The sequence below is a fragment of the Plecotus auritus genome (genome assembly GCF_963455305.1).
Source record: "Plecotus auritus genome assembly, chromosome: 1".
In the NCBI taxonomy this organism is placed as follows: Eukaryota; Metazoa; Chordata; class Mammalia; order Chiroptera; family Vespertilionidae; genus Plecotus; species Plecotus auritus.
Window position 1 is genome coordinate 78772908 of NC_137770.1, and position 9212 is coordinate 78782119.

General features: G+C 43.5%; 1 protein-coding gene across 2 annotated transcripts in view; it reads left to right on the forward strand.

Moving 5' to 3' along the window:
* GREM1 (gremlin 1, DAN family BMP antagonist) overlaps positions 1–6741 on the forward strand; it is a gene marked incomplete at its 3' end in the record, with an annotated part of 38945 nt that extends 32204 nt beyond the window's left edge. For both annotated transcript variants that reach the window (XM_080668726.1, XM_080668725.1), the window contains exon 2: positions 6186–6741. In XM_080668726.1, coding sequence (XP_080524852.1) covers positions 6187–6741 — 555 coding nt within the window. In that variant the 5' untranslated portion in view covers position 6186. The remainder of the gene's footprint in view (positions 1–6185) is intronic.
* Between the last annotated feature and the right edge of the window lie 2471 nt (positions 6742–9212).

A 9212-nucleotide genomic window follows, 5' to 3' on the forward strand; every position in this document is an offset into this window, starting at 1 on the left:
CTGCCTCTCCGTAGTGCTGCTCAGTGAATATTTAATGTTTATTCCTTGCAAACTTATTTCCTGTTGACTGCAAGAATTGTATACAGTCATTAACTTCACACACACACACACACACACACACACACACACAAATTTTCAATGAGCTTAGAACTCCTGAGATACGAAACTATCAGGTGGTCTTCTCCCTGTCCTATGCAATGTTGGACCCCCTGAATGGGGTTCAAAATCAGGAGGTCATAGTTAGGGTACTTGCAACATGTACAGGTTGAGACTTTATGGTCCACTAGTTTGCCAACCACTAACTCTTCTTCTTGGTACAGCTTGACTGAAAAAAAAAAAAAAATCAACCCAGCATATTCTTAAATTTTCTATTTAATTTCTAAAAGTTGACTTTTTAAAAAAGTAAAGATCAAAATAAACTTTGCCCTTCTCAAAGATTTAACGCTAAGATAAAGGAGTAAATTATCCTAAAATCTGGCCTGCACTTAGAGCATTTGCTTTCAGTTCTGTTATATATATGTATATATATATTTTATGCTGGGAAAATAATTAATGCCATACCTGTTGAATTTCTTTCTAAAACTTTATTCATCAGGAGGAATTGATCAGACATCGAGGCACAGACAGCTGGCTTGCTGACCATTGTTTCTTCACTGTAATTCCCACTCAACACTCCATTTAACTGGTGATAAGCAGGTTGGTTAGCTAAAATGAGAAATATAGCAAGAAGAGAGCGGAAAGAAGCTAGCCTAAACTTTTTCAAAGACACCAAGAACATTAGAAATAGTCACATATAGCATTTTCATTTTTGATCCCCCAGAATTAGATTATGTGCTCATAGTCTTGTAAAGACTTGAATAAATCACCATGTCCCACTCAGGACAGAGGTGATTAAACTGATTTGAGACTATCTATATTCTCTGGTACAAGTGGATTGGAGGGGAGGACAGTGATAAAAGAAAAAATAAAAAAGATGGGATGGGTCTTCCTGGTGGGGAACAGTAGTAGAGAAAGCTCACCACGACAATATGATCACATTACTTGGAGGAGAAATGCATTAAGGGGACATCGAGGCAAGGTTAAAAGAATATTGTCTGTAAGGGAAAATTAAGGGAGGTTTTTGTGGGTGTCATGATGCAGTCTGGATCTGAGTTACAGCTTTAATTTAATGATGTGAATGGGTCATTTCGTAAATGCAAATTACCAAAAAATGTTTGCAACTCATGGTTGCACATGGGTGATAATTCATAGGAACCTAAATCTGGATTAGCATTTGGGTTGAGTTTTGATAATGGGGCACTCCACTTGTTGATGTGGAAAAGAATGGTCCTCAAGGAATTTACATCTTCTTGATTTCCTCCATGTCTAGGATATTTACAAAGTGCTAATTTTTGGTGGCCATACAAATGGGATTTCAAGAGCAAAATAGTCCTATATCCTTCACTGAGTCATCAGGACCAGGTTGGGGTGTGTGTGTGTGTGTGTGTGTGTGTGTGTGTGTGTGGCGGTGGGGCGGGGTTGGATGGTTGGCCACAATCACTAGACAGAGCCCTGGTTCCAGTACTCATGACTCTTCTCATCCCCCTCACTCTCACTCATGTGGAGTATGTGGAGTCCTTCAGAGCACTGCTCTTCTCTAAGAAGCAGAGGTCTCTGTTGATTGAGATTCCAGAAGTTGGTTTTCACTCCTCTCCAAATAGCTAGCTAATAAGATTTAAGAACTCTAAAACCTCACAATTAGCACTGAAGACCTTTGAAGAATAGGCTTTTTAAAAATGAAAAAAACATTTCATAATATTTTCCACATCTAATAAATCTTATTTTGAGACAAATTTACTTTTCTTATTAAAAAGAAACCACCAGCCTGCCATTTTAGATTCCTTTGGCTTATGGGGTACACATGCTCCCATAGGAACAGGAAGTCTGTCCAAACTAAAACTGAAAACCACAGTTTACTAATTTGGGGTTTACTGCTTGATTGTTGGTTTCTGCCATAGTGAATACAATGACTTTAACTAGAAAATGAAACCCATAGCCTTCTGCCTGGGATCAGGTAAAAATTAGTGGCTATTTGGGGTTCTCCTAGAGAGAGGAAGGCAAGTATCTACAAGCCTCCTAGACTGTAAGGAGCTTGCTATACTGAGGGTGAGAATGAAAGGATTTGCAGTCGGCTGCACTGCTCACTGGTATGTGGTAAGACATTTTAAAATGCAAAGAAATGGAAACTCTATAAATCAACATGGTCTGTAATAATCACTCATTTAAGAGTACCTACTGTGTGCCAGGTGCTGAGGATAAGGTGATGAGTAAACCCGCATGGCTCTCAGTTTAGGTATTTACGTAATTACAGATGTGAAAATGCCGAGAAGGAAAAGCAGAGTACAAAGAAGGTCCTAAGTTGGTCTGCAGGAAAAAAAAAAAAGACATTTTTAGACAGATGTTTGTGGGAGGGATGGCTTAATGACGTGAACCTGTCATATGCAGTCAGCATACATTCCCAGTCAGTCTCAAATTGGCCTCTGTGATGTGGGCTCTGCCAGCCTTGCTCTGGGAGGGCTGCATTATCCTGGAGGGAGGAGGTACAGAGTGGGTGTAGGCCCGGGGCTCTCTTATATGCCCCTCTTTGAAATGGGCAGAGACTGTTTTAGTTTAGACCCTGTCCCTGAGCTGAGTAAATAGCAGAAACTTGTGAAAGTGTTTCAGTTTCACTCTATAGCATTTGCGGAGGAGACTGACGGTCCTGGCTCCAGCTATCCTGGGCTCTGGAGAAAATCAGCCCTGTTTCATAACTGGACTTTTCTCGTGAGTGATTTTTTAAAAAGACAAAACAAGGAAATTAATTTTTTGGGTGGTGAGGCAAAAAAAAGGCTCTGTTTAAAGAACAGGGATGTTGTAACATAAACTGACAAAAGCCAGGGAGTCTGCAGTCAGAGCAGAGAGCTAAATGTCACATCATCAGCTCCAAACTTGAACTCGCCCTAAAGTATTAGGCTAATGTTGGGAAGATGGTGCCATTTAAGGATATTTTATTTATTTATTATTATTTTAAATAATTCTTTATTGTTGAAAGTATTACAGATGTTCCTCTTTCACCCCCATTGACCCCTCCAGCCTGCCCCAGACCCAGGCCTTCAGCACCCTATTATCTGTGTCCATGGGTCATTTAAGGATATTTTAGATTTAATAGCTAATGATCTTAATTTGACAGTGTCCTTCAGGTTGCATGGTGTTTACTGACAGGGGCTGTCCCGTAGAGAATGTAGAGTCCACATTGCCTTTGTCTTTGAAAAGTGCTCTAGCTCAGTGGTCGGCAAACCGAGGCTCGCGAGCCACATGCGGCTCTTTGGCCCCTTGAGTGTGGCTCTTCCACAAAATACCACGTGCAGGCGCGCACGTACAGTGCGATTGAAGGAGTACCCTAACTAAGTTAATAACAATGTACCTACCTGTATAGTTTAAGTTTAAAAAATTTGGCTCTCAAAAGAAATTTCAATCGTTATACTGTTGATATTTGGTTCTGTTGACTAATGAGTTTGCCGACCACTGCTCTAGCTGATAGTTCCTGTGGGGGGGCTGTGATAAGGTTACTGTTAAATTGCACTTCGTGATGATCTTGGGTAACACCAGTGTTCAGAAGAGAGCAGGGAAATGATGCTTCACATCTTTGTCCTTAAGTTCAGAAAACTGTGATGAGTCCAGGGCAGGGCAGGCCAGGGGAAGTTTCAGGATTCAGGTCAGATTTGGTGTGATGGCCTGAAAAGGGAGGCTGTGAATCTGAAAATGCCTTCGTCCCTCTGTACGCTGTGGCTGCAAGTGCTATAGGCCTTCCAACTCAAAGCTCATTAAAAGGCAGTCCTGCACTCTAACAGCGTCCATCCCCAGGTGACTACATGCAGGTTTGAGAAGCTGTCCCAGGAGAATCCTATTAGTCTGATGCTTCTCTCCTGCGCTTTCCTTTTAAAAGTATGCTCCTCCTGCTCCTCCTCCTCCTCTTTCTCCTCTGTCTGCCCTCCATTCCCAAGCACCCTTCCTCAGATCAATGCTCCTTTCCCCAATTTACATTCCTTACTCCATTAATTTTTCTCTCTCCATCCTTGCTTTACTGTTTTATTCTGTCAGTTTTCCCTCTGTCTCCCCCCTTATTTAATTTTTTGTCATTGTTCATATGCCATTTTCCTCTCTGATCTTTATCTAAATCCAGACCCACCAACAATAATTCACTGTCACCAATCTATTTAACACATCTATGGCATTTATTAATGCAAATATTTGCACACACCTATTCTCTTGTGCCTATTTTCTGCCTTCTAAATTTTACACACGCATGCGTGCGCACACACACACATATGTGAATGACACATTTCATCATTTAAAGTAGAAAAATATATATCTTTGTGTAAAGAATGATATAATGAATATCTGTATTAAGTTTAAAAATGAGAATAAGTGAGGGGTCCAGGAGTCTTTGTGAATTATGAGATCTTTCTGGTAAAGTAATTCATTCTGTCTGCAGTACGGTCATACATTAGTTTAATTCTCAAATTGCTTTCACTTTTACATCAGATTTGATCTGAATAGCCTATCTGGGGAGATGCGGTATATACCATTGCTTAAATGAAGTCATTTATTGAAAAGTAAAGTGATTTTCCTCAGGTCAGATAGCAAGTTGGTGCCCGAGGAATTCCAGTAGAAACTCAGTCTCAACTTTTCGTCCAGCGCCCTTCCTGTGAAGTATCCTCCCTCATCCGCGCCTTCCGGTCTCCCCACTGGTCACCTTCCTAAGCCTGAAAACAGTGAACATAATAAGCATCCAACCAGCTGAACAAGGCACCACTCCGGGAGCACTGAGGCTAGTCAGGGGGAAAGACTGGGAGACTTGCCTGGCATGTGAAGCTAATTTATTTTTGCAAAAAACAAGATCAGTTTCCCAAAGAAGTGCAAGGTAATCTGGCACTGAAATAGTAGGAACTTACTAAATATTGTCAAGTTCAGGAATGAATACAGGTAAGTGACCACAATACAAATCAAACGTAGTTGGTGTCAGAAGCCAGGAAGCAATTCCTCCGGGAGCACCTGCGACGAAGAGAAGGGCCCCAGCTGAGTTCAGATCTCGACTTAGTCACTGTGTGACCTTGGGCAAGCTACCTCGCGGCCTGCTGGCCAGGAGGGTGATAGGAATAATAGTACCAATTCCTAGAGATATTGTGAAAAGTAAGTGAAATATTTTACCTAAATGTTTATCAAGTGCCTGGTGACATACTAGCTGCTGTTTCATGTGCTGCCTAACACGGGATACAGTAGGTGATGTCCTCTGTGAGCCAACATCATAGAGTTCATGGACCTAGATAGTCTAGGCTACTGTACATCAGGCTATAGGGTGTAGCCTATTGCTTCTAGGGTACAAGCCTGTATAGTGTGTTGCTGTATAAAACAACACAAGATTAAATTAAGCACAAGAGAAAATGGTTTAATCAAAACATGTGGTAAACAAGATGTATGAGGCTGTTTTACAGAAACCTTTTTTCATAAGTAGAAAGAGTGCATCCTAAAATAATAATAAAAATTTGGTATAGTAAATACATAAACCAGTAACATAGTCGTTTATCATCACTATCAAGTCTTATGAACTGTACATAATTGTGCTGTACTTACATATGACTAGCAGCATGGTAGGTGTGCTCACACCAGCGTCACTACAACACGGGAGTGATGCCTTGTGCTACAATTTACAATGGCTACGATGTCACAGGCAATAGGAATTTTTTAGCTCCATTATAATCTGACAGGACCACTTTTTGTTTGTTTCTTTTGTTCATCCTCACTGGAGGACACTTTTCCATTGAATTTTTAGAGGGAGTGGAAGAGAGAGGGAAAGACAGAGAGAAACATTGGTGTGAGAGAAACACATGGATTGGTTGCCTCCTGCAGAAGCCCCAACCGGGGCCCGGGCCAGAGAGGAGCTTGCAACAGAGATACGTGCCCTTGACTGGAATTGAACCCGGGACCCTTTGGTCCATAGGCCGACGCTCTATCCTCTGAGCCAAACGAGCTAGGGCCAGGATCACTTTTTGTGTCTGTGGTCCGTCACTGACCAAAATGTTATGAAGCACATGGCAATATTAACATTTTAATGAATTAACTTTTCTGTTTTTCATGTCTTCCCTCTCTGTGTTTCCTTCCTTTAGCATGAGCCGCACCGCCTACACTGTGGGAGCCCTGCTTCTCCTCTTGGGGACCCTGCTGCCAGCTGCTGAAGGGAAAAAGAACGGGTCCCAAGGTGCCATCCCCCCACCAGACAAGGCCCAGCACAATGACTCAGAGCAAACTCAGTCTCCCCAGCAGCCTGGCTCCAGGAACCGGGGGCGGGGCCAAGGGCGAGGCACGGCCATGCCTGGGGAGGAGGTGCTGGAGTCCAGCCAGGAGGCCCTGCATGTGACGGAGCGCAAATACCTGAAGCGAGACTGGTGCAAAACCCAGCCGCTCAAGCAGACCATCCACGAGGAGGGCTGCAACAGCCGCACCATCATCAATCGCTTCTGCTACGGCCAGTGCAACTCCTTCTACATCCCCAGGCACATCCGGAAGGAGGAAGGCTCCTTCCAGTCCTGCTCCTTCTGCAAGCCCAAGAAATTCACCACCATGATGGTCACACTCAACTGCCCCGAACTACAGCCACCCACCAAGAAGAAGAGGGTGACGCGTGTGAAGCAGTGCCGTTGCATCTCCATCGATTTGGATTAAGCCGGGACACCCCGCCTGTCCTAGGGATGCAGCCCCAGGTAGTCCCAGAGCCAGACCTAAAACAACCTGATTTGAACTTGGCTTAAATCTAGAGACAAGAAGAACCACCAGCTGCCTCCTGACGGGCACCTGCTAGTGCGTAGTTTGCGTGCATGCATGTGCATGGGTGGCTGTGGCTGCCTGCAGACACCAGAGGAAACAGTCTCTGCTGGAGGGCACTTCCTATCACCTAAACGAATCTGCTTCCACAGGGGACGGCCCAGAAAGCCCACACCACCCCAGGCATTTTCAAAGGTGCAGGTCTGAGCTCTGGTTCTGCCTTTGTCTTCCGTGTACCTTCCTAGGGACTCTCCCTTTACAATGAATGTTGATGGAAGAGGCCACTCTGAGGGCAGGAGACCTGTGTTAGTGCTGTATTAGACTTGGAAGGGGTATTTCAACCTGTGCTTGCTTCCTGCCTTCCTCCTCCCTTCCATAGTCAACCCCTTTGTAGGATCTCAGTGACTGTTTCAGTCTAATCTCCCATTTGCCAAGGGTTCTAAATTAACTCACTGGACCATGGATGTAAATGTTTCCCATCTTTGGAAGACCCTTCAGACTCTAGGGCAGCTGGTGTGGACAAGGGCAAGAAGGACAGAGGAGTGAGAGAAGGAAGGGGTTGAACTTAAGGATCACTCGGGCCCAGCAAAATTCATTAGGGAGATGTGCAGGGTCTTGGAAGGCCAGCCGCAAAACACAGTGAGACCCTTGTGTTAGCAAGTTTTCTCCCGGTATTTAACAGAACCCAAGTGAACAGGGGAGAAATGAAATTGCAAAAAATAAAATGATTAACGTTGGCTGTCACTCTGATTTGCTGAAACGAGTTGGAACCCAATTCCAAACTTAAAACACGAGTACTGACCACTTTGAGTTTCGCCCCTTCCCTGCTTTGCCCCTCAGGCGGACAATAGATGTAGCTCAGCACCCCCCAAATAGGGATCAGAAGAGAACAGAAACCTCGTAAGCAGGAGGTACTAATTCCCTTTGCTTGGTTATAATCACCTCTTTCCCAATTCACTATTTCTGGGTAATGCTTGTGAGAGGCACAGCCTGGGTGTAAAGGGTCTGTCTCTGCTGGGTGTCCCTGACAGTGAGGAACCGGGCTCAGAGGAGAGCATGTAGGGCCTGTTCCATTCTAGCTGGAAGAATCTTTTGTTGCAGCCATTGAGAGAAGTTTGAGCTGGAGAGCTGAAGAGAGTGAGGAAGTAAAGGAGGTTGCTTCTGGCTAAGGAGTAGTTTAATGCCTGGGAGGAGATGTGAGGGACATGACCTCCCCTTCTGCCTTTGCCCTGTGAGGGCCTAGTGGGAAGCCCGGGTAAGAAATCCGAGCATTTGGGTTCATTAGCTGTCATGGTAACATTGGTGGGATTCATGGAACATTGTAACTCTTCAGAGTGTACTGGTAGAGGCTGTCCTCTGATTAAAATTAAACTTGAGCTACTTCTCAATAGCTACTTAAGATTTATGGAGTAGGCAAAGTGTGGTGTGGGTGAACCTTACTGCATTTGGGGTTTGGCTAACCTGTTCCCTTCAAGCCTGAGGTTTTATATGTAAACTGCACCCTACCCCCCAACACTTTTTTTTTTTTTTTGTCTTGTATCATCTCAGCCTCACCACCAAAGTCATGTGTAACCTGGGAAACCAATACTGTAGACTCGTGTTTCAGTTGCCCATCAAGGCTCCAGCATTCAAAGGCCCATTGTAACTAAAGAGGCTGTTTTTATTTTATTTTTGTTTTGGTTCAGTGTTCTCCCATTTAACAACTAAACAAGAACCATACTCTGCAGCAGAAATTATTTTGAACACCCAAAATGTTGGGTCTAATTTTAAAACTTTTAAACTCACTACTGATGATCCTACTACACTAGGTGAATTTGTGCATTTCTTATACACTGTATGCCCCTGCCCTAAATCTTTCTATCATTCACATCCTCCAGCAATACACCACAGAATGGATTTAATTAAGCACGCAAATGCTAAGCCGGAATTTTTGAGGGTGGGGAAAGGAAGAGAAAGGGAAAGGAACTGAAAATGTAAAACCATACTCAAGAGGAAAAATGACATTCAGAACCAGCATCACTGAATTTCTCTTGTTTTAACTGTGCCAAAAGCATGCAATTGTGTTAAAAGAGATGACTTAAGTTGGCAGCAGTAATCTTCTTTTAGTAGCTTGTACCACATCTTGCATGTAAGTTGAATTTGGCTTAAGTAAAGAGAATTTCCTCAAAATGAGCTTCACTGGGATAATCAGCAGCATAACTGCCCTAAAAGCACAGCCTAGCCAAAGAGGGAACGTCTGCTTTTCTTACTGTGCCTACATTAGACTCGCACAAGTACGGTGTGTCTCCCAACATTTATTAAAAGTGCCATATCTGTTACATAGTGTATTGGAGTCACCGATGATGTACTGATATGTTTTTTCATTATTATAG